The 26,309-nt window shown below is 36.4% G+C and overlaps 1 protein-coding gene across 6 annotated transcripts; it reads left to right on the top strand.

Moving 5' to 3' along the window:
- Window positions 1-693: 693 nt before the first annotated feature.
- OCIAD1 (OCIA domain containing 1) lies at window positions 694-25,583 on the top strand. 6 transcript variants are annotated; one of them, XM_045834134.1, is made up of 9 exons: window positions 694-814; window positions 2,511-2,573; window positions 2,975-3,055; window positions 8,648-8,701; window positions 14,161-14,208; window positions 15,019-15,154; window positions 16,035-16,210; window positions 22,188-22,340; window positions 25,068-25,583. In XM_045834134.1, the coding sequence occupies exons 2-9, from the start codon at window positions 2,516-2,518 to the stop codon at window positions 25,103-25,105; spliced, it is 744 nt and encodes a 247-aa protein (XP_045690090.1). In that variant the 5' UTR covers window positions 694-814; window positions 2,511-2,515; the 3' UTR covers window positions 25,106-25,583. The 6 variants fall into 6 exon arrangements, with proteins under 6 accessions (XP_045690090.1, XP_045690095.1, XP_045690094.1 ...); XM_045834135.1 differs by having other exon boundaries at window positions 745-931; XM_045834136.1 differs by lacking the exon at window positions 694-814 and adding an exon at window positions 981-1,038.
- The last annotated feature ends 726 nt before the right edge of the window (window positions 25,584-26,309 follow it).

Below are 26,309 nucleotides of genomic sequence, written 5' to 3' on the forward strand. Positions count from 1 at the left end.
GTATCTGACGCATAATAGGCACTCAACATTTGTAGAATGAATAAAGGAACGGATGGTGGATGGGTGTGGCACAACGGTGTCTGATGAACAGAAGTCTTAAGGTCCTCATTCAAATATAAACTCTTCCATTAAGAACATTGAGTGCTTAAGCCTCTTTCTAGGTGTGTTGTTTTAATCCTAACAACCCTATGAAGGTTGTTTCCATTTTTCAGATGAGAAAAACGTGAGGCTCAGCGAGGTAACTACCACGCTCGAGCTTCTAGATTCTAGAACTAGTCACAAGCTACACGCAAGAGCCTGACAGCCAAGTGCGCATGCTTGGTAATTACTACTTTATACTACTTAGCTCAGAGGTTCAAACAATGAAGTGAATTTTGTTAAGCCTACTGTGACATATCAGTAGCTTTCAATATGAGGATGAGAGGTGGTTCTATAACTTCTCTGCCAGTCTGTCCCTAGAAGGCCAGGTCGGTGCGTCACAACAGCCTGAAGCAAAGCTTTGCCCCGGGATCTAGGAAGGGGGCGGGGCGGGCAGGGCCGGGCCTCCGGGTCCTCGGTGAAGGCGAGCGCAGCCGCAGTACAGCTCTTGAGCGCCGCGGCCTCGGGGAGCAGAACCTGGAGCCCAGGGAGGGAGGCGCAGACTGACGCAGGCACTTGCGTTTATTCGAGACTACTCGCCTCAGACGCCGCAGGGAGGGCTGACGTCATTTCCGCGCTGACCTTACCAGTACTTCCGGGTTACGGTCATTTTGAGCGCGTACCTGGGTGACTCTTGGGCTTCTCGGTCGTTGTCGGCTGTCCACTCCCTGCTCAGGTGCGGTCCCGCGCGCCTTCCGAATTCCGCGTGATTTTCCCCCTTCCTCATCCCTCTGGGCCTTCTGCCCCTGATCACCTGGGTTCACTGCGCCATCGCTCGAGGCTACAGCCTGAGGTGCGTGAGGTGACGCAGAGAGCCCCGTTCCGCCCCCCCACAACCTACCCCCTCACTACCTCAGTGTGGCCAGTCGCTACCCTGCACCTTCCGCCATTTTCGTGCTTGTGAGAGTGGGCCGATCGCACTTTGGTTTCGGGTTTCTGAGAACTGGTGATCGGGGGCGGGGGGTAGGGAGGGAGAGGAGGTATTTCTGCGGGGTGTGAATGGGACGGCTTCAGGGTGACGGGTGTGTGTTTGGGGGGTGTTGCAGATACAGTGGGTGGGGGATGGAGTCCGAGAATCCTACGACGGGGGATTCAGTTCAGTTCTTTGGGATATAAGAGATTAAAATGATGTCTAAGGAGGACTTTTGGGCCTTCAAGGTCTCGTTTTAGGATTTCTAGGTAGGATGCTGTTTGGGAAATAAGAGGGTTTCGTTTCTTCTTTTACGGTTGTTTTAGGATACGAGTAGTTTATTCATCAAGTTCCATCCTTGAACTCGTACCTTTCCTTTTTCTTAGCGAAGGGCTGGTTTATCGTAGACCCTCAGTGATGGCCTATTGAATAGAGACTGATGGAAGGGCCCCCATTACTACCCTTATCATGGATGCCATTTCCCCATTTCATGTAAATTGTTTTTAAGATGGGAATAATCATGGTCCTATGTGAACATTCTGCAAAATACAAATTATCTGATCTCTAAGTCTCTTAATTCCCCAGGCATAGGTTAAAACAAAAGTGTTCTTGAAATGCTATGCATTTTTGTATGTTATTTTTCAAAGTCTGTTTTGAGAAGGGAGGAAAGTTTGGAGCATACAGAATTTGGTGATAGCTTTGCACCCCTGGGAGAAGGATGTGGCGTCTTTGTTAATCCATTTTTTGGGAGTACTGCTTTGTGTGATACCTTATATGTTTCCTAGTAATTGTATTATTTTTAAAAAATATTAAGCCTAGCCTCTGGCTGGTGGCTCAGTGGATTGAGCGCGGGCTGCGAACCAAAGCATCACAGGTTCGATTCCCAGTCAGGACACATGCCTGGGTTGTAGGCCACAGCCCCCAGCAACCGCACATTAATGTTTCTCTCTCTTTCTTTCTCCCTCCCTTCCCTCTCTAAAAAATGGATGAATAAAAACTTAAATATATATATATATATCAAAATATAAAATTGAGCCTAAAAATGACTTTTGAATTTTTTTGTCTTCTATTTTCGGGAATTATCCTAATCATTGGGCATATATTTTGAAAGGATCCCAACCTATGTCAAGGGGAAATAAACCATCTTCAGGAGGAAAAATAATATTTTATTGATATTCTTTTATATCTTAATGTAATCAGTTGATAAATACTGTACTTATAAAACATATACTTTTTCAGGTAAGAGTCCTAAGATGAATAATCATTTCCAAATCACTTAATAGGTCTGTGAGTTTTGTATTTGGGTAGCTTTTTATTATGTCAACTACTTGAGATATAGTAGTGTTCAGTAAATATTTGTTGATTGGTTGCCATGAAAATTAGTAATATTACTAGACTGTATTCTGACTTTGACCTATCTCATAACTGTTTCTAATACTTAATATAAATGTTTTTGATGCAGGAAAGATGAATGGCAGGGCTGATTTTCAGGAGCCGAATGCTGAAGTTAGAAGACCAATTCCCCGTAACTATCAATTCTTTTTGGTTAGAAGCACTTTACACGTAGAGAAATTTTTCCAGCCTTGACTAACAGTGTAGCAGCTGGGCTAGTGTCATGGGTGTGTGATCTGTACAGTCACACAGGGGGCAGGGAGCCGCATGTGGGTTAATGATCTGCTCTTGCCATCTTGAAATTCTTAATAATTTGAACAGGCGGTCCCATTTTTATTTTGCAGTGGAATAGCACATTATGTAGACAATTCTAACCATGAACTTCCGTTGGAAGTCCATTTATTAAAAGTGTGTAATAAGTTTATTTAATTTTTAAGAATGGGTGTGTTTTGTTATATGTAGGTTAAGGTAATTTTTTTAGATTTAGTTCTTCCATAGGTGTTTTAATATTTGCTGATTTTCCTTGGTAAAAAGACATAGGGGCTGATTACATTCCAACAGAAGAAGAAAGAAGAGTCTTCGCAGAATGCAATGATGAAAGCTTCTGGTTCAGATGTAAGTTAAATTTTATAGTCAATAACATTTGACTTTCAGTGCCTAAAATTTTAATGGCTTCATGTAGAAAAAATTAGCACACTTTTAGTGTAGTGTGGTTATTACTAAAAGAGTTTGTTTAAGGAAATAGAATTGTATGCATTTTAAAGTAATGATTTCTAGAACTCTTTTCAAGACTGAAATATTTCCCTTTATAATAGTAATAGCATTTTCCAAGTGTACATGGATTACTATTAAAAAAACAACCTAGAAAGGTTGATACCTATTACCCTCACTTTATAGCTGAAGAAACGGAAGGTTAGTGATGTGAAATAGGTTATTTAGTGTTACACAGCTGGTAAGTTGTGATGTCTGGATTTGAAGCCAGCTCTGTCTGAAACCGAAGCTCACCGTTTTAACTATCACACTTAGCCATTGCATGATAAAAACTGACTAGTTCCCACTTTACCATTTTGAAATGCTACCATGTTTTGATTTCTGACTGGAGACCTTATATGTGAAGATTGTATGTACACTTTAAAATACAGAGAATGTTGAAAGCAACATAAAACATTGTCTTACCTTTGAACAGTACCTGGTGTTGCTTCACTGGTCATTGCGGTCCTTTCAGATAAGGTAGTTCTAACAAAAAAGCAGGGTGGGATTTTGAAAAGGGAGGAGTGACCTAAAGAGGATGTACATTTTCATCAGTCAGCCTGGAATTTATGCTTACAATGTGTAAGGTACTGTGCTTGGGAGGTCAGTTTTATGAAACATCGTCTATGCCCTCAAGTAATTTTATGGTGTAGTTGAGACAGAGCCAATTCATGAAATACTTTAAGAAAGATTAACTACAAAACAGCAATAGTAATTTTTAAAAGATCAGTTAAAAAAGGTTTAACTAAACAGCGGAAACAACTAGCAGGCCTTTAGGTAAAGGAAGAATGGTGGGGAAGCATTTAGATGAAAAGAAGAGTGAGCAAAGGTAGATTCTGCAATGACAGGATCACTCCTAGAGCCTTGAGGTTGCACTGAGTGGAACAGAAGTCTTTTGTTGAGGTAGAAGAGTAAATGTAATGCCAAGGAGTTAAAGGTTTGATTCATTACGGATTGTAGGTTCTTGGGCCAATGGGGATGATACGTAAATTTTTTTAAAGGGAGATTAGCTAGCAGTGTACAGGATGAGTTGAAAGGATGCGAAGTTGTACTCGGTGAAATCTGTCATAAACTTGTGGCAATAAAGCAGGCATACGGTCATTGAGGGGATGTGGTCATTGAAGGGATGCGTTGATTGTGGTATCATTTGGACTAGAGAAGATAGGCTGGCAGTGAAAGACTTTAAATGACATAAAATGGATATCTAAATAGATTGACTAAGAGGGAAATAAAGAAAATACTAACTTTAAGTTATCCAGCTTAGGAGACTAATGATAACATTACTGGTTAAAAGGTAATTTTTAAGGAGTTCTTGTTTTTGTTGTTATTGTTATTTTCTTTGAGAGACTCTGTTGTTACGGTTTCTCTGTAGTCCCTGCACTTTTGCTTGATTGGGCTCACAGAGGTGTGATCTGGGGTCCCAGGGACGGGGGGCTGTGCTGCTCTGGAAGGCTTTGCATTGGAGTTCTTGTTTGAAGAAGGAAACTAGTTTGGACATTTGGAGTTCATGATACAGCATATGATGGTGCTGAAGGTCTGTATGGAACCAGAGATGAAAACAAAGGTGTAAGAAATTAGCATTTGTGGTGTAGGTGTGTTGGTGAATTCACCAAGAAATTGTGTAGAAATAAAAGCATAAAACTGGCAGTAGCATCTGTCACATGGTCAACATGTAGGAATGATGGAATAAATGGCAAAATTTGGGTTGCACACATGGACAAGGGAACCTAGTGGTGGTGAAAGGATGAACAAAGAGCAAGACAGAGCAGTTCAGATAATAGGAGCTCTTCAGATAATAGGAGCAGTCAGATAGTAAAACCTTTTGCATTTTATCCTCATGTCATATTCAGAGACTTACAGAGGTTCCACGCTAGAGAGAACCCGTGTGAGAGTTAGGCAGTGATGTACATCTCTAGGTGAGAATAAGTGTTCTAAATGCAGTCATCATGGATCAAGGACTTCTAAAAACTTTATGTGACTCATAGGAGAAATTTCTCAGACAACTCATTTGTTCTCTCCCAACTGATTTTTTTATCTTCCAAGGATTGCATAGAATATACGTACAATGAGGTGATCTGTTTTCAAGCCTATTGATAATACAGGATTAAGAAAAAGTCATCTGGTGGATAGGGTTTGAGATCACTGTAATATTAGGCTAATAGCCACATATATACTATGGTGTCCCGATTTATTTCTGGCTGTTAAATTTATGCTGCTGTACATGTTTAACATTCCAGATAAGTTGTAACAGAACGATGCTAAAAGTACATTGAAGAGCAGTGATTAATAGGTAGGGTACCTGTGTATGCCTGACTGTTCAAAGTAGGTCATGTAATACATGGACAATAGAAGCCTAAGTAATTCTATTAAAACAGATTAATCACAAGTTAGACAGGAAACATGTAATAAGGACAGGCTAAGAAACAGCTTGCTGTATACCATATCTGGAGTACTGGGAAATTGCAGCAGCCACAAAAAAATAATGATTACTCTTAAAAAAGATACCGTGGTGTTGCATAATGTAATCACATCAAACATTGAAAGTACATAGAACCTTGCCTCTAGCTGCAAACGATAGGGAATTCAACATGTAATTACCAGGAGACAGTAATTGTCATGCATTAAGAAATTGTGCTTTACCTTTGTATTTTGACATAAGGATATTCTCTGTAGTATGTGGTGTTTACATATATTCAGGTAAATGAATAATGGAATCCATGTTTCTTTGGAGAGTATCATCTTGTGCTTATTGATCTAAAAAGGTTGTGATGAAAGTAGGAATGTGTAGAAAAAGAATTCCCTAAGGTTATCTTTTACAGATTTTTAAAGTCTGTTACATACTATGTTTATCCTGGTTTAAATTTAGACTTGTAAATTCTTTCTTTATGGTAATTTTATTCCTACTCCGATCTATTTTCTGATAATCTTAAAGCTTAACTATCAAGACATGAATCCCAATTGCTTAAAATTGTGGCCCTATGCACTGACAAAAAACAAAAGAAAAACCCAGTTATAGCTGTGCCTGGAAACAGGTAATGAAAGACTCTATATAAAAGTGGGTCACATTGGTGTGTGTTATATGTTAGTTCTCAACTTCTAGAATTACTGAAAAGGTATATAAATTCATATTTGTTTCATGCATCATGTATAGATTTTGTGAATATTTCATATATGTTTGCTTCTGGTTTTCAAATGTGATAATGTAATGAGTGATTAGAGTATAAACTCTGAGGCCTGTCTGGATTCAAATCTCAGCTCCATCACATATTCTGAGATTTCAGCCAAGTTCTTGATGGCTCCTTGCCTCATTTTTCTTATCTGTTAAATGGGGATAATAACCTATTTCATGGGATTGTTATGGGGATTAATTCAATTTAATTTATTATATAAATGTTAAACTACCTTTATTAAAAGACTGTCAGTGCTATTGTGATTAATGAAATAACAGTTCCAGTTGAAACGAATTTTGAGTTTAGAGTAGCATTTTGCTATTGTAGGTGGAAAAGAATGAAAGGCATTTTAGGGGTTCTTGTATTGGATATGGTTGGAACCATGGTCATAATGCATATTAACTTTTGGTCAGCAGTGTTACTGATTTGCCTAAAGAAACATTCTTTGATTGACTCTGAAATAGGAGTCTTGTGGTACAGAGGAAAAGGCCATTAAACCTGGACCTAGTGTGAGCTCTATCATAAACTAACCATCTGTGTTGCTTTGAGCAAATGACTTGTCTTTTCTGGATATCAGTTTACTCTGATTAAGATGAGGACTATATACTACTCTCTGAAGTCCCTTTCAGTTTTACCTTTCTCTTTTTCAGCGACAAAATGCATGAGTTGGAAAGAGGTCTTATTTCTAATAATTAGCCTTTATAGCATGAAATTAGAAGTTGAGAGATTTATGCAAAGACATTGTGATGATTGGCAGAAGTAGTAATAAGATCTCCTTAACAAGACTGTTAACTCTTTGCATTATGCCATCATGGCCTAAGAAAAAAGTAAAATAGGGAAAGCATTGTCCATTGCAGAGGTGGCCAGCCAACTCACTGACTTTCATCCTTATATGATCATTCACTACTTCATGCTGTATTCCTGGAACCACGCTGAAGGAGAAAAATTACAGATTGTACTGATGCTGTAATTAAAAAGGAGTTGTTCTTTGGAAAACCTTAAGTCATAATAAAGGAAGGCACGCTAACCAGCCACATTAAACCATTTTCCAGCAGAATTTAAATCTGTAAGTATTAGAGTGAGGATTCAAACCTTAGGGTTTCTGTAAATTGTCTGATGGCAAAGTTAATGCCCTATTCCAAAATTACAGATTTAAATCATGAAATCTGGTCATTCAAATGTCTTAATTACCTTGGTTCTTAAATTGCCGATAGATAGTCTAGACCAGAATTGAGCAAACTACAACATAAGGGTCAAATCTGTTTTTGTATGGCTATGAGCTAAGAATGGTTTTTACATTTTTAATAGTTGAAGCCAATCAAAAGAAATATTTCACTACATGTGAAAAATGTTGGTAAACAGTTCCCTACAGTGATAGAAACTTTTACCTAAATGATGGGTGTCTCATTATACCTAAATGTCTAAATTTGTATTTCTGCATCCATAAATAAAGTTTTATTGAAACACAGCTATGTGCATTTGTTTATGTATTGCCTCAGTGCTTTTGCTTTAAAATGGCAGTTAAGTAGTCGGAACAGAGACTGTGTGACTCACAAAATCTGAAATATTTACCATCTGGCTCTTTACAGAAGGATTCCCAATCCCTGGTTTAGAGCTGTGCTATACAATGTGGCATCCAAATGTAGCTATTTAAGTTTTTAAACAACTTACAGTGGAAAGGTTAGAAGGCAAAATAGGTGAAGGTGAAAGGAGCATGGATCAAAGTCTAGGGGGAGCCAGATAAGAGCTTCCAAGAGCCCTATCCCAGTGGAGTCCCACACAAAGGACCTGCTAAATTTCTCTAGCTGTTATCTAGGAAGGAATCTCATTAGAGACTCACTCAGCACTTGGGGTTTTTATTGGGGGCTGGTTATGGATGCACCCTCAGCCTAGGAGGTAGGGAAATTCCAGACTCACAGAAGGAAATCAGGTGTTCAGCCTAAACTGTTTGTGCAACCAGTTCAGACACAGTGAACCATCTATCATTCAGGTAAAGTTTTATATCAGTGTAGGGAACTGTTTACCAATTTCCCAGACACCAGCCAAGAACTTTTGTAAGCAATTCTTTCTGAATTATATTGTTTAGTATTTTGTAATGTATTCTTAAATTAAAAATGGTTCTTTGTATTTCCACTGACTATATACAGTACAATTTTTAAACATGGGAAAATTCTCTTTAAAAATCTTAATTGTACAACACACTTTGTGGGTGGTTTTACTGGTACATGTTTATCCTAATGAACTCAGAATCTTTGTTGATGTTGACAACTTCTTTTTCCTTCTTTAGCTGTACCTTTGGCTGCAACAAGTATGTTGATTACTCAAGGATTAATTAGTAAAGGTAAATATTTAAAATTCTAGTTTATTTAGCATGTTGGATATCATCTTTTCATATGGTATTTTCCTGATTTTTTAGTTAAAGTAAATATAATCCTGTGTCATATTAAACTACTATTATCACTGATAAATTTCTAGAATGGCAGAAGAGTTCTGTCTCCATGAACCCAGTGACACAAATATCTTGATTTGAGAATTCATAGCAACATTACATTGTATTGTATTGTAGCAACATTAACAATCTACAAGAGCAAGAAAGTAACTAAAAGCCTGTGCATGGGTTACAGGGTGGCAGAAAGACAAACCTGGTCTATGTAAGCCATGCATTTCACTGTCACCTAGGAGCATGTTTGAAATGCAAACTTGTGCCCCAGCCCAGACCTATTGAATCAGAATCTCTGAATTAGGGCCCAGGAATTTGTTTTAACAAACTCCTGGTGATTCTTATGCATTGGTTTAAAGATGAATGACTCCCTAAATCAGCTTTGTCTTATGATAATGGAGGGATAGGGATACTTTCTTTTCCCAGACCCTTTTGGCTTAAACAGTACAGTGTGTCCATATCTGGAATTGAGTTTAAAGTATTAAATGTATCTACACCTGAAAATTAAATACACCTAACATTTATTTCGTGAACTGTCTCCTTGGAGTAAGATGTCCTAGAAAAGGGTGGTGACCTTAGGATGACCTTTACATATCCTAGAAAACTGTTCTCTTAATTAGCTAGCTCCTATAATGTGACTATGGTAGGAAAATTTGTACTTTTCATATTAGCAGTATGAAGCACTTAGAAAGTAGTATTGACACAACTAGTTGAGAAAAGTAGTTTTCAAGGGATTTGTAGTGTTAATATTTTATTTATTTAAAGCACTCCCAAATAACTTCATTACAATGTATTGCCAAGACTAGAATCTTAAATGTGGGAACAAATCAGTATACATGTGTACTTATTTGTGCTTTAAGAGTAAGTTGTTTGATAGACTAGGACTCCTTCTATAGTGAGAAACAGAAAGCAAGCCCTGGCTGGCGTAGCTCAGTGGATTGAGCGTGGGCTGTGAACCAAAGCATCGTAGGTTCGATTCCCAGTCAGGGCACATGCCTGGGTTGTGGGCCACGTCCCCAGTGGGGGCCACGTGAGAGGCAACCACACATTGATGTTTCTCTCTCTTTTCCCTCCCCTCTCTAAAAATAAATAAAATCTTTTAAAAAAAAAAAAAAAGAGTTCCCTAGGCCAACGTGTGGAGCCTGCAAATTAAAAAAAGAAAAAAGAGAGAAAGAAACAAAGCATTTCACATTACTTTTAAGGAAAAACTGTGGCACAAGGAGTTATGAACAGAGAAATTATAATCGTTGTACTGCCTGTTTTATCTAAATCCAGTTGTTTAATAATGACTAAGTTCCCCTGAAGAAACTATTTGAACACAGTGTTCAAACAGAGAATATAATTAAGTTTTTAATAAGTTACTAAGTTGTATAATACAGACTTCAAGAGATGTAGGTCTACAAGGAAGAAAGATTTCTGCAGGGCTGCTGTAATCAAGGAAAGTTTCTTGAAAGAAAGGAATTTTAAAAATAAGCAGGATTTAGAGTAGAAAAGAAGGAAGACTATCAAAAGAAGGAGGGACAGACCTGATTATCAAAATAAGCATGACTGTTGGGAGGGACAGTCAAGAGAATGACATGACCAGAGTGACAAAATCATGTAGGGAAAAGTGAAAACTCCAGTAGCTAGGGTCCTGGAGAAATGGCCATTTTGATTAGATTACTGAGAAGGTAAACTATTCTGGAACTTTTGAGCTTAGGCAGAGTAGGAGACTTTAGGGCTTGAAGGTGTGTCGGAAGCAGTTAGAGTTGGGAGAAAGAGATTGTACAGAGTTATTTAGATAGGCCTTATATCTGCAACAAAAAAAACCTCACCACTGCTTGGGGGGGGGGGTGTTTGTTTGTTTGTCTGTCTGTCTTAAGAATGCCTTGCTCCTACACAAAACTGATTTTACCGAACCAGACAAATTAAATGAGAGAAATTCCCTTTTTCTAATTGTAGATATATCCTGGTAGAACTGTTTATATAATTAAGGTGAAACCAACTGAAGATAATAGGACCTGTTACTGAGGAGGCAAATTATTCTTGTAGCCAGAATTCTTCTGAATTTTTAGTCACCATTTGGTGATTTATCATCAGTGACAGTTTATGCCTTTACGATTTCATTTGCAAAAGTCATACCATGCGTGGTGGCATTGTTCCAACATCCTTCTCTAATTGTTCGTGACTGGGCCTGGAGCCTTACAGTGGAATTTAGTGTTCTATTTTTTAGAAAGGATAACTTGTTGAAATGATTTAACCTAATTTGTAAAATAACACTTTTCTATTGAACATGTCATCTTTCTAACTTTGTCAGTTTTGTTATTGTTAGGGTTTTGATACTGTACTTCTGCATAAAAATTAAAAAAAATATTGGATGGTATATCACTCATGTAACTATCTCTGAGAATTAAAGTCTTTTATTGTTGAAATTATATTGGGGTCTTGTTTTGTGGGTGAGATACTCTAATGAAGAAGTCAGTCTCCTCAAAAAAATTGAGACTTCAGAAAAGGAATTCAGAATTCCCTGACATTTCACATATAATTAAAATGGCTAACATTTTATATGTGCTTTTATCCACGATGTGACATACTCAGCTGCTCCATCTCTACTTTCTCTTTTTCTGACAAAATACTTAAACATGTTCAGGTCTGTTCTAACTTGAGAATATACAAAAAAAAAATCTTCCCTTATATCCCTTTCCAGCTGCTTCCAGCTGTCCTGCATTTGAAGCCAGAGTTCAAGAATAAACACATCACTTTATGCTCCTTTAATTTATGGCAGTCTAGGTCATAGATTGTGGCTATCTTCTTACATTTACCAAAACTTTAAAAAATGTTATAAAAACAGTCTCCTTGTTGCTTAAATTTGGACAGTTTTTGTTCTTGACTCACCCACCAGTCCTTGAAATCTCTACCCTTGCCTTTCATGACAGCACCTACTTCGGATTTTTCTCTACCGTAAAGAACTCCCCCTCTTCATGTTTTTTTGAGTGATATATACTATACACTATTTTGGAAATAGCACTACAAGACAAATTCATGACCTCTTGGTGCTTACATTCTAGTGTGGATTTTCTTCCTCCACCTGTGGTTTTTCCAGAGTTCAGTTTTCAGTCTCTATATACCCAGCAAAATGTGTGTTGTAAGTGGTCTGTGTTTGAAGGAAAGTCTTCTCTGTAAAAAGGTAGATGTTATTACCATCCTCCTTTTTTTTACCTCATTTGTGTAAGCTAAGGAATTGAGAGGCTAACAGCATAACTGAGTTCTGTTTTTATACATAATGAACATGAAATCAGACAAGTAAGTATTCTTTTAACATTGTTAGTGAGATTTATCGAGTGGTATGCTGGAATTGGCTTGTATCAGCTATTGAAAGCTGATTTTTTAAATGTTCAGCATTTTGATAAACAGCATTTTGATAAACCATTTAGTACCTTGAAGTTGGTCACAGTCCAAGTATGTTCTCTCCATGGAAATCAACCAACATTATAAATCAGGGATTTTTATTTGGAGAGCTGATTTACTAGCACATAACTAGATTCATCCACGTTGTTGCATGTAGTTGTAGATTGTTCTCATCGCCATATAGTTTTTCACTGCGTGAATATACCACAGCAGTTCATCTGTCCTCTTACACATTGGCACTTGGATAGCTAACACTTTTGACTGTCACAGGTACTTCTGCCATGAATACAGTGTCTCTTGGTAGACATTTTGCTGGGTCATAGATTAGGTATATATTCAGATTTAGTAGATACTGCCAAACTTGCCCAACAATTTAGGCCAATTTATACTTCCACTACTAATTTATTAATGAAATTCTATTAATTATCACATTATCACCAACACTTGCTATTTTCATGTCTTTCCTACTTTAACCATGTGGTGAGAGAACAGTGATAATGATTGCATTGTAGTTTTAATTTGCATCTGATGACTAATGAAGTTGAAGGCCTTTTTGTTTACGTCCCATTTGAATATATCCCTTTTTGTGAAGAATCTAAACAGTGTGTTGTCCATTTTCCATTAGATTGTCTTCTTTTGCTACTGGTTTTGTGAGAGTTTTCTGTTTATTTGGAAATGCGTCTTGTCAGATAAATGTATTGATTGTTTTTCCCACTTTGATGAACTAGTTCTTCATGTAATGTAATCCAGTATGTCAGGTCTCTATGATGAGTGCTTTTTGTGGTTCAAGATCTTTGTCTATTACACGGACATGAAGAATCTCTTATGTTTTCTTCTGTAAGCTTTATTTCATCTTGCATGCTTAAATTTTCAGGCCATCTGGGACTGTTTCTAAAAGTTGTATGAGGTAGAACCAAGGTGCATTCTTCCCCTTTTTGTAGTTGAGGCAGAACTATATTTTGAAAGGACTTTTCTTTGTTCACTGCAATGCAGTGGTTGCCTTTGTCACGAATCAAGTGACTGCATCTGTGGGTCTGTTTCTGGACTCTCTGGTTTGGGTCAGTGTATCTATTCTTGCACTTAGACTGTCCTAATTACTACGGTCATAGATCTTGATACCTGTTTGCAATTCTCCAGTTTTGTTGTTCTTCAATATTGCCTTGCTTATTCTTGGCCCTTTTGTGTTTCCATATGATTTTTAGAACAAGCTTGTTCAGTTTGGGGGGGAAACTTTCTTTGATTTTAATTGGGATTGCATTGAATTTGTAAGTGAACTTACGGAGACTTGCCATCTTTATAATATTTAGTCTTTGGTTCATGGACATGGTGTATTTCCCCATTTATTTAGCTTTTATTTTTCAGTGAGATTTATAGTTTTCAATGTAGAGATCTTTTGTATTTTCATTAGGTTACTCCTGGGTCTTTGATGTTTTCGGGTACTGTAATAAATTACGTCTTTTAAAAAATGTTTGTTCTTTGTTTGTTCCTGGTATAAAGAATATTTCTTTTTTTGTATATTGACTTTGTATGAAGTGATCTTGCTAATAAATTCCCCTATTCTAATAGATTGTGGAGTCTTTCCAGTTTTTGTCATATTTCTGTTGATACTCAATTTACTTGGTTCTTTCTTTTAAATAGCTTTAGACTTCTCTAGGGTTATGGAAAAAGCTGATGTTGTTAGGTACCATTTAAAGATTGTACTGATTGTCTTTTTTATATTTTTCCTTGTTTCTGCTGATAAATAGATATGTCTCACTTCATGTTGCGTTGCTGAACTTACCTTGTCTCACATTAGAAGAGACCACATAATGACCAGCAGAAATAATTCTTTGCATTTTACCACAATTTCTTGTTATTTTCTTATATACTCTTAGCATAAACTTGACATAAACCAATTTTATCTTAGTAAAAGATTAAAAAGTATTTTTCTCTCACAATTAATGTTACTCAGGAGTATTTACTTTTGTCTTTAGGAATCCTTTCAAGTCATCCCAAATATGGTTCCATCCCTAAACTCATATGTAAGTATGAACACTTGTTTTCTTAGCTTTTTACTTAGGAATATTATTATTGTAATATTATTTTGTAAAGATATGATATTCAAAAGTAAATTCTTTTGGCCTATTAGAAAAGAAAGTTGTTCAGTGGTTCTGACTATTCAAAATAAAGAGTATATTAAAATTAAACCTAATTTGGACAAATCTTATAAATTTAGATTAAAAATGTAAATAAGTAACTTATTTACAACTTGTAATATTGTCAATAGAAAAGAGCTAAATTGCTTTAAAAAAGGTACGTGAGGCTTTTTGTGAATGTCTCCTCCGGGTTAGCCTCTCTTTTGTGTTGGAAGCATGCTTGATGCAACAATAGCCATATTTAGGTAACATTTAATACTTAATTATTTTCAGAGATTTGTTGTACCTAATTTTAAAAACAATCTGAAGAAATTAGCCGGGCACATGGTATGGTTCTCATTTTATAGGAAAAGAAATGGCTTAAATCTCTGATTTAGATTAGAGCTCTGGTGTTATGATTCCTTATCCCGCTATACCTTTACCACATCTTTCTTATCTGTGTTAATAAAATAGTAAAGTAGAACACACTTACAGCAACTTTATTTTGGGTTATTTTATTTGTAAGTGTGAATTATATCTACAGTCTTTCTGTGAACTCTGAATCTGATTTAATGTGATACCTTTACCATTATTTCAGGAAATCTCAGTCTTTCCACACGAAAGACAAACTTAGAATCACATTTTTTTAAATGTACTCTTAGATTCTTGTCCCAAAAAAAGTACATTGAGTTACACTGTCTGTTTTTTAAAAATAAGTTGCCTGTATCATGGGATACTTTGCTGGAAAGCTTTCTTATGTGAAAACTTGCCAAGAGAAGTTCAAGAATCTTGAGAATTCCCCTCTTGGAGAAGCTTTACGATCAGGACAGGCTCGACGCTCTTCACCTCATGGGTAGGCCAGATTCTTATCTTTATTAAAGGTTTTTCATTTTAGCTAAAAAAAATTGTAACTGGATATTCCCATAACTCAGGGCATAAAAAACATTGCCTAACGGAAGGACCATTGGAAACTTGCCACTTTGTTGCAAGCTAAAGTTAATTTGGTGTTTAAAGGCAGAGTGAGATTTGTCTACCTTTGTTTTATGTACAGCATCCTGCCGAGAGTATATATTCCAGAATAAAGGATTTTAATTTGGCAGATACCTTTGGTTATCTATATTTTGAACTTTTCTTTTGAATTCCCAAATTTTATCAATTCCAGCTCAACAAATTTCAACTTTCTAATCCTTTTATTGTTTAAAACAGTTGGGAAATTGTATAGGTGTAGATAAATGAATCTGTCTGGATAGGTAAATAAGTAAGAAAATAATTAAATAGATTTGGTAGCTGTATTGTCATATCATAAATGGCAAGCGGTAGAAGCTCCATGAGAGCTAGATTTACTTATATCTGCTTTATCACAATAGAGTTTGTATGGACTGCCACCTGTGGAAGTAATTTCCCAGTTAATGTGGGAAATGGACACATTTTTTCTGATAGGAAGTATTTTTTCTTTCTAACAACTTCAAATGTGTTAAAATGATCTCTGAGGCCTAGTCATTAGAGAACCGAATAAACATTTTTTTCTCCTGTATAGTTTTAAGTTATGTAAGTAGATCAGAATATATTTTTAATTTTTTGTGACAGAAATGAACATACTTCATTTTACTATTTTAAATAACTATTAATGTGATTTCTTTAGAAAGATAACTTTTTTATATCTTAGCATATGTTTTAGAATAAGGTATAGGCAATAACTCGTGTTTCTTATGTAATACGAATTTCTTTTATAGGCACTATTCTCAGAAGTCAAAATATGACTCAAATGTAAATGACCATTCATCTTTTGTGACATCTCCAGCAGCAGACAACATGGAAAAAGAGTTAATTCCTCACTATGAGCCAATTCCATTTAGTGCTTCTATGAATGAATCTACTCCCACTGGTATTACTGATCATATTGCCCAAGGTAGAAACTTCTCTTGAAATGAATTTCAGCATTTAATGGTCCAACGTATGTATAAACTTTATTTGATGACCTTTTCTGCTGGGTATCACCTGTGTGTTCCACCATCAGCCTAAATGCAGCATGTTTGTTCATTTTTTCATTTGTTTCTTCATTTAACATTTTTTGAGGTCCAGTGTGTTAGAAGATATAGAAATATGAGGATAAATTACAAGCGTGTCCCATTAATTGAAAATATTAATCAAGTTTAGTGGAATATCAAAGAAGTGATAAGTTGTACCTCCAGGATGCTTTTAAAATGTTACATTTGTTAAGCTGGTCTTAAAGGCTTTCAGCTTTGTTATGTGAGAAAAATAATAAATACCTGCTTTACAGAACAGTTGTCAAGTGAGAAAATCCATGTGAAAATGCATTGTGAAGTGTGTGTAAATACTAGCTTTGAAGATCACGTAATGTAAGTGCAACAACATCAATTTTGGATTAAGGCCTGGATTTGAACCAGGATTGGCATTTATTAGTCGTTTGCTTTCGGCAAGTAATTAATTTGTGGTCCCTTAAGTTTCTTGATTTGTTGAATGGAGATGATAATACCACTTTTAAAGAATTTTTGGAAAGAGATGAAATAATCAGAGGTAATGTCTAGTAAGTAATAGGCTCTTTATCAAATGTTAATTGCTTTCTTTCCTCCTGTAGTCTAGTTCACTGTGAAAGGTGAGGAGTTATATACAGAAAGTACAGGCCTGTAATTCCTTATCTGAAACTGTAAAATCCAAAAAGCTTTGAAAATAGAAGTTGTTTTTTTTTTTTAACTAAAGAGGTGGTAAAATCTAACCTGTACTCATTTCAAACCCTGACCTAAACTGATATAAATTTATTTATAATCTTTATCTTAATGTGATTTTTCCTAAATTTTGTTATAGAGAAATACTGTTTTTACTCATTGCTGCTCTTAACTTCTGAATGGAAGAATGTTAAATAATATAAGGGCTGTATACTATAATATTTTCCCAGGTTCCAAGAAAGTCTGAATTTTAAAATATTTCTGACTCTAAGGGTGTGGACAATTGATTGTGGGTGGGTACTCTTTAAAAATGCTTGCTTTGAACTAAATACAATAAGCCAGTAACTATAGAGAACAAACAAGGTTTAAAGAACACTTGGTTTAATTTAGGGAGAGATTTTTCTGTGTGTGTACACACACACATAACATTAAGGGGAGCGGTGCGGCGGGGGGATACTGTGGAAAGGGAAAAGTTGATTGTAGGTCAAATGAAATTCCAGAGGATGCAGAGGAGCTAGGTGTGTCAGGATGTAAAGTAGCCACTGACTATATATGACTGTTTAATTAAATCAAATTAAAAATTCACATCCTTAGTTGCTTTGAGAGCATTTCAGTTTTTTAGTAGCCACATGTGCTAGTGGCTATTGTGTTGGACTGCAGATACAGAACATTCTCATCATTACAGAAAGTTATACTAGATAGCACTGCTTTAGAGCAAAAGTAAGGGGGTGAGTACTTGCAGAAGAGATGGGAGAGAATGGAAGTTAAGATAATGTAGATTTTTTAGTGAATAAAAGTAGTTGAGAGTCTGTTAATTTTCAACTGCTTTTTTTCCCCCTCCCCTGAATGGTTGGAGGTAAAGACATCTAACTATAGTTGACCCTTGAACAACATAGGTTCGAACTGCACAAATCTGCCTATAAGTGGGCCCGCATAGTTCAAACCCATATTCTTCAGGGTCTGCTGTAGTCAGAAAGGGAAGGAGGGGGCAGATTAGAGAAAGTGGTTAAAGTCATCATTTGATCTCCAAAAGCAGCTGTCCTTGTCCCTCATTGCATCTCTCCATTTTTCCCATCTCTCAAGTTCAAATCCATTGTGCTTGTATTCTAGCCATGTAATGACTTACATCCTTCCTTGCATTTGTATTGACAGCTTCCATTTCATGTTATATAGCTTCTTGTTCAAATAGTAGCAGACAGACAAAGCCCTTTGGTATCTGCCCATAGACCAGAGCAAGGCCCATATTTTAATATATTTTATGTCCTCCAAAGCAGTTCCGTTGTTTTCTCAGCCCCTTCTCTAGGTCAAGGTTTCAACATGTTGCTCTCCACAGGGACCAACAGTGGCCTTTGCTTTTCCCCAGCTGCTGTTCCCCCTTACTGAGACGTCCTCCCCTTTTGTTTAAGCAGAGCTACTTGTCCTCTTAGTTCTTCTACTTGTCCTCTTTCTCTACCAAGAATTTAAAGTTTTTCAGAGTAGAAAGTATTCCTTTATAGTTATGACACTTATTATAGTTTATTACAGTTAGATTCAATAGAATCTATGCTATTTTCCATTGTCCTATTCCTTCCAGCTCTATATAACCTTACCAAAGTAGTAAATCATGCTTCCTATACAATATAGGATGTTTTCATTTAGCATCTGTAGGTGTAAAAAATTCTCCCTAACATTCTGACTGAATTATGTTTTCATTATTTGTCACAGAATTTCAGAACAATGAAAAAAGTATTAGACCTGGAAGGAACTTTAGAGATAGATTATTTAAACATCCATGTTTCACAACTGAGAAAACCAAGATTTAAAGACACTTAGTGATTTGCCCAAGGACATCCATGAATTGTTGGCAGAGCAGGAATGAACATAGGGTTTCTGACTACTGCTCTGTCTCCTTCAGTTTAAAGATATACTTTATGGTGAAGGGAAATGAGTCCATTAATTACTTACTAACTAGTGAAATATCAAGGGCAATGTTATAATATTTTTCTTTGCATATTTTTGAGCAAGAAAAACTTTCCAACAATGGTATATTATTAGAACTAATAAGGGGAAACTTAAATGCTTTGTATCAGTGCCATATACTTTGTATTAAAATAAACAGTTATGGTTGAAAGCATTAATGTATAGTTATATTGCTTTAACAATTGATTATTACTGGGACCTTACCATTGAGTCTCAAAATAGTACTGCTTAACAAAAATTGTCTTAAAAAATAATCATAATTAAAATGTGCCCAATTTGTATGTATTAAAAAACTCTGAACTTCTGGCCAAGATGGAGGTGTAGGTAGACACACTGTGCCTCCTCGCACAACCAAAATAAGGACCAAAAAAATTAAAAACAAGAAAAAAATTAGTACAGACAGAAAATTGAACTGTATGGAAGTCTAAAAACCAAGGAATTAAAATAGACACATTCATCCAGACGGGTAGGAGGGGCGGAGTCAGGCAGCTGGGCAGAGAGGGGCGTGGCAAAAAAAGCAGTGGCTGGCGGATCCAGCAAGGCAGCAAACTGGAGGGGCGTGGCATATTTGAGTCCAGATAAATCAGGCAAAACTGGGGGGCAAGACAGACCGCACAACCCTGGGGTCCCAACATGGGGAAATAAAACCTCAAAACACCGAATGAAAACACCTGTGGGGGTTGAGTTCCGGGAGAGACTCCCAGCCTCACAAGAGAATTTGTTGGAAAGACCCACAGGGTCCTAGAACATACACAAACCCACCACACAGGAATTAGCACCAGAAGGGCCCAGTTTGCTTGGGGGAAGCGGCGGAAGGGACTGAAGTCCAACAGAGAGTGGAGCAAGCACCATTGTTCCCTCTCAGACCCCTCCCCCATGTACAGTGCCACAGTGCAGCAACATGGATTGCCCAGCCCCCGTCGATACCTAAGGCTCCACCCTTCACTGCTTAACAGGCGTGTCAAGACAAAAAAAAAATGGCTCAAACGAAAGAACAGATGAAAGCTCCAGAAAAAATACAATTAAGTGATGAAGAGATAGTCAACCTATCAGATGCACAGTTCAAAGCACTGGTGATCAGGGTGCTCAAAGAATTGGTTGAATTTGGTCGCAAATTTGATGAAAAAATGAAGGCTACACTAAGTGAAATAAAGGAAAATGTACAGGAAATCAGTAGTGATGGGAAGGAAACTAGGACTCAAACCAATGGAGTGGACCAGAAGGAAGAAAGAAACAACCAAATAGAAACAACCATTCTTCAAGAATGAAGAAAGAAGAATTCAAAAAAAAATGAGGAGAGGCTTAGGAACCTCCAGGACATCTTTAAACGTTTCAACATCCGAATTATAGGGGTACCAGAAGGGGAAGAGGAAGAGCAACAAGTGGAAAGGTTATATGAACAAATAATAAAGGAGAACTTCCTCAATCTGGCAAAGGAAATAGACTTCCAGGAAGTCCAGGAAGCTGAGTCCCAAAGAAGTTGGACCCAAGGAGGAACACACCAAGGCACATCACACCCAAGATTAAAATGAAGGAGAGAATCCTAGAAACAGCAAGAGAAAAGGAGACAGTAACCTACAAAGGATTTCCCATCAGACAGTCAGCTGATTTCTCAGAAGAGACGGTGCAGACAAAAAGGGGCCGGGGCCGGAAAGAAGTATTCCCTTAGAAGGGAAGGGCAGATAAAGTGCTTCTCAGATAAGGTCAAGTTAAAGGAATTCATCATCACCAAGCCCTTATTATATGAAATGTTAAAGGGACTTATCTAAGAAAAAGAAGATAAAAAACATGTATAGTAAAATGATAGCAAACTCAAAATTAGTAACAACCACACCTAAAACAAAAGCAAACTAAGTAAACAGCCAGAACAGGAACAGATTCACAGAAATGAAGATCACATGGAGGATTAGCAACAGGGGAGTGGGGGGAGGAGAGAGGGGGAAAAGGTATGGAGAATAGGTAGCATAGATGGTAGGTAGAAAATAGGTGGGGAGGGCAAGAATAGTATGGGAAATGTAGAAGCTAAAGAACGTAAGACACATGGACATGAACTAAAGGGGGGGAATGTGGGTGGGAGGGGGTGTGCATGGTGGAGGGGAGTGAAGGGGGAAAATGGGACAACTGTAATAGCATAATAAAGTATATTTTTTTAAAACCTCTGAAGAATGTTGCTTTTGGATTAGTAAGATTGTAAGTAGTTGTTCATTGAACGCTGTGTTAGTATTAGTTAATTTTTTAAAAAATGTTCATTTGGCCCTGGCTGGCGTAGCTTAGTGGATTGAGCGTGGGCTGCGAACCAAAGTATCACAGGTTCGATTCCCAGCCAGGGTTGCAGGCCATGGCCCCCAGCAACCACACATTCATGTTTCTCTCTCTCTTTCTCCCTCCCTTCCCTCTCTAAAAATAAATAAATGAATGAATCTTTTTAAAATATGTACATTTGGCCTTTTTTTGCTGGTTATACATTTATAAAGTTTGTTCAATATTTGGCCCTGTCAGCCAATATTAAGAGTAACCACTTCCATATGTTTCATCAGTATTTGGCTCTGCTAACATGTATTCATACTTTGACTCTTTGGGAGAGATAAAGAATGAATGCTGGTTCCCCACTTGAAATTATATTATACTTGCCACTGTCTTCTGCCTCAATACTGCATTCATTAGACCTAAGTGAAAATGATGCAGACTATGCTTAAAGGCTGTGTTTTATACTTTTCAATAGTTATTTTCAAGTACTTTTGCTTAGATACAAAGATGGTAAAATAAAATTTTGGTTTTTAAATAGCTGGAATTGTTTGTATATAGACTGTGGTTATAGAAGCATTTAACTATGGAAATATTACCAAATAAAAACCATAATGTGTCAACTTTTGTTCAGTTGTCACTAGTAGAATATATATCTCTTTATATAAACACTGAATAATTTTGCGGTTTAAAACACCACGATGTTAATGAGTCTAAATTGTGCTGGTGTATATTATGTTATCTGTTCTTTTGACATGGTTATTTTTTAAATTTTTTGTGTTAATTTTAAGTTTTAGAAATAAAAGCCTTGAAACTATGAGAGGAGGTTGATTTTAGTTTTATAATTAGGGAAAATACAGTATTTTTGTAGTGGTGGTAATTTCTTATTTTGCTTCATTCTATTTTTATTATAGGTAAGGAGCATTTATAAAATTTAGTTGCTTTGGATTTATTCAAATCCTTTTATCACCATTTATTAACTGTTTGTTGTTTTAGGACCTGATCCCACCCTTGAAGAAAGTCCTAAAAGAAAAAGTGTTACATATGAGGAATTAAGGAATAAAAACAGAGAGGCATATGAAGTAACTTTAGCACATAAGACTGATCCCTCAGTCAGGCCTATGCAGGAAAGAATGCCCAAAAAAGAAGGTATGATAGTTTAGTCTAATCACTGTGACTCTTTAGGATTGGATACCGCAGCAGCATTAGTTAAAAACATTAATCATACTAACATGATTTAATTCTACAAGTAATTAACCAAAATAACATTTTTAAAAAAGAATACCTATTTCACAGTTATCAGACTTGTTGTTTTTAATGTGTTCCAGGGGCCATTTTGTGTTAGAAAATAACAAAGTCTAAATAGTAGTATGACTTAAATAGTAAGACTAGTTTTGTAACAATATAAAAATCATACATTCCCTTTGACTGTTTTCTCTTATAAGATTATAAGTCATTTTGGAAACTGTTTTGAAATGATGTGTCTGTTACATAAAACAAGATCTGGTGACCAGATTAACAGTTGGGGTGTAATATTACTTTTGGTGAAACTGCAGAATTATGATTAAGTAATGAAATTGATTTTCTTATATTTGTGAAATTGAAATAGTTTATATGCTTTACAAAGTGGCTTTAGGACATTTCCAAATGAGGAGTTTGTCTTCTTTTTAATAGTACTTTTGCTCTATAAATAATTACAAATTTTAATATCACAGTTTCTTTTAAGTCATTTTGGAGCAGTTATACATTACCCCAACTAAATTTTCTGACACAGAAGTTTATTTCTAAGGGAAGAGGGTGTTTTAATAAGGGGTTTGTAACTATTTTAATGTAGAATTTTATATCTTGAATTTTAGAGAATGCATTGTTATTTCAATGTTTTCTGCTTACTAATTTAAAAGTCGAAGGGATAGGCCCTCAGTGCCTTCTCGCAAGTCGTACGCCACAAAGAATGTAAAAATACATAAAAATTCTTAGTATTTTTTATTATGATTATTCTTTTAGAGCCAGTTTTATTTCTAAGTGCTAGTGGTTGCTTCATTTAGAATTCTGTTCTCATAACAATAATGGATAATATCTGTCATATTACTGATGTAAAAAAAATCTAGCTTTAAAATAGATTTGTAATCAGTATTACTTGGTAATGTTTGTCATTTAAAAAAATTAGTGTAAACCTTTTACATTCAGTAGCTGTTACTCTGTAAATACTTAAAGACTTGCTGGTACTTTGTTCTGCTAACTAATTTGAGACTTAGACTGTAAGCTCCATGAGAGCAGGTAATAGTGTTTTTCTCATGTTTATAATCTTTTATATGGCTGCACGACATGACACCATACACTGATAAATCAGAAATGGGGTATTTCATTGGGCCTTCTGTAGTAATAAAGATTAAAAAAAGGAAATATGGTAGACTTGTAGCATTGGCTAGATTTTGACATTTGTGGTTTTGACTGTAAGTAGTCTTTTAAAGTTCTGTTATATGACATAGCAATATGAAATAATTTCTTTATAAAAAGAAAGCTGATATTGTTGTACTTTATTTGAAGAAAGATAGCTATGAAGTAGTTTCAGGGAATTTCTAGAATGTTTTATCCTAGAAGCCAGACAGAAAATTTGACACTAGTATAGGGTGGATTCACTGGGTCAGAAAGTACCACTTAAATTTTTCAGTTTTAGTTTTGCGGATGACATTTACCTAATTAGAGATTAAGACTGAGAAATTTTAAAAACATAAGCATATTTTCAGTTGTCAGAGCAATACTTTCACCACACATGCATCTTGTAGAAAACTCTACCTTGTACTGATGAAGGAATGAAAGCAAGTGGAAACGGCATGATATGAGGGAAAAGGACATACAGTGGTACCTCTACACACATCATTAATTTGTTCTGGAACTGTGGCGAGTGCCAAAACTGACGAGTAGCAGTCAATGAAGCATTTTCTCTTGTGGGACAACATTGTGACTCATACAAGTTCTAGCACGTGTGACGAGTCCTGAGCAAATGCCAAGTGCTAAAACACTTTTTTCTCATCAAAATGCAACGAGTACAGGGTTTGACAAAGTTCTGAAGCCACCAAGTACCAAGGTGTGATTGTATACATTGTGTTAGTATAGCAATGAAGTAGTTTTGACTTCGCAGCACATTCTCTGAAAGGGTCTTGGGGAGGGGTCCCTAGTCCACACTTCGAGAACTGCTTCTTTACCTTGTTACGACTACTTGTGATTCACAGAGGAAGGCTGTGTGAAAGAGAGGCTAAAAGGTGAAAGAGTAGAGAAGACAGAGCAGCATGTTTCAGAGTACAGTTTTGTGTAAAAAAGTGCAGGAATATTGGAAACTTGTTTCCTCCTGACCACTGGTATTACGGCTCATAAGAGAGAAGATTGAATTAACCATAACTTGAAGACTTGACTGTTTCTATTTCTGTATTTTTTGCAAAAACCAAAATTTAATTTTGTTACCATTTTTTAATTTCCTGGTAATTTTTTTCAATGTGTTGTAACGTATACCACATTTAGGTAGTATGGTAACGTTGTAAAGGCACCCAGGCTTTGGAGCTAAACAGATGTGTTCAATTTTAGTTCTACTTGTTTGATTAGGCTTGGACCTTGGGCAAGTTACTAACCTGTTTTCTCTTAAAATGGTGCTTGTGTTTATAAGGTTGTTAGGAAGATCAAATATTTATGTGAATTCTTGATACAGTGCACTATTTATGTCCAACCTCCAGTTCACTCAAGTCTGGCCGTCCCCTTTTTAATTTGACACTCATGTGCATTCAAATGAGAAACATAACTTTTCATTATAATAGCAACGTTAAAATAGTGCTTTTTACATATTGCTGTTGGAATCATCAACTATTTGTGCTTTTTTCCTAGTCAAAGTAAACAAATATGGAGATACTTGGGATGAGTGAAAAATGCATCTTTGGACCTACTGAAGGAGTTTCCATATCCAGTTTCATCTAGGTGGTCATGAATATCTGCATGCTTTGAGCTCAGCAGCAGTCTTCGTAAACACGTTTCAAACTAGAACTTGGGTTTTTCGTGGTTTGGCTTATTAAAATAATGTTTGAAAAATACACATTTTAATGTTAGTATTGTGTGAATGTATTCACCTTGGGAAACTATATGAATGATGGTATTATACCATGACCAGATACAGTTTGTGAAATTTAAGGACAAGGATGCTCTTATAAAACCATCAAGAGATTGTAATGCTCTAGAGTCAGCATATGTGAAAATAAATGGTAATTGCATGTTGAATTGGGGTGGGTGGGGGGAACAAGCATAATTTTAAGTGTTAAGCTTTACATCAAAAAATTGTTTAAAGGTTTTTCAGTGTTTGCTGTATTAATGTATATGGTAAATAAAAGATGAAAACATGCATCCTCATTGGTTTCATGGTTTTGTTTGCGATCTATTTGTAAGCACAATTAAAAGTTAGTGGTGTTGTGTAGGGATAGGAAATAAGGTCATCTTTTTGAATAGTTAATAACATGGTTAATGTGACTCGTGGATAATCAGCATACAGCAGATGGCTCAATGCCTTAAAACCGCAGTGGCCATGTTCAAAAACTACAAATTTCAGGGGAATAAAAATTTGGTTTACTCTTTTTTTAAATGCTTGTTTCTGGTTCAGGTGAATAGAAAATGAAATTGGGGTTTTATCTAAATTCTTATTTTTATATTACCTTCCTACCAGACACTTAGTATTTAAGTTAGTGTTTGGCGTTGTGCACATCATCTCACGACTTAGTAGCTTGATTTATCGGGGTGATCACTTAGTAAATGATACAATGTCTAATTACAGGGTTGTACACTGAAAGTAATATGTATGTCAACTATAATTGAAAAATAAAGTAAAAAAACCCATTTATCCCATTTTTTGTGGGGGTCAGGAGCTAAGGATTTCCACTGAACGATTTGGCTCTCTGTGTCAGGTGTGCAGTCGGATGCTCAGAGGAACTGAGTGAAGCAGCGGGGCCTGGCCAGGGCATCACCCCTCTCTCTGTTTCGTTTCAGGGCTTTGCCAACGGGTCTCTCCAGGAGTCAGGCAGGCTCCTCACGACAGTGCGCTTGCAGCAGTCAGACTGTTCACATGGCCGCTTGGGGCTTTGG

Source organism: Phyllostomus hastatus, unplaced genomic scaffold (genome assembly GCF_019186645.2).
Source record: "Phyllostomus hastatus isolate PE091 unplaced genomic scaffold, TTU_PhHast_1.1 phas_contig_196, whole genome shotgun sequence".
Taxonomy (NCBI): Eukaryota; Metazoa; Chordata; class Mammalia; order Chiroptera; family Phyllostomidae; genus Phyllostomus; species Phyllostomus hastatus.

Excerpts from the sequence above, each read along its gene's own strand:
- OCIAD1 (XM_045834134.1), top strand. The coding sequence starts at position 2,516 with ATGAATGGCAGGGCTGATTTTCAGGAGCCGAATGCTGAAGTTAGAAGA. Across the intron at positions 16,211-22,187 it reads TACTGATCATATTGCCCAAG|GACCTGATCCCACCCTTGAA; the intron begins GTAGAAACTTCT and ends TTGTTGTTTTAG. Across the intron at positions 22,341-25,067 it reads AAGAATGCCCAAAAAAGAAG|TCAAAGTAAACAAATATGGA; the intron begins GTATGATAGTTT and ends CTTTTTTCCTAG.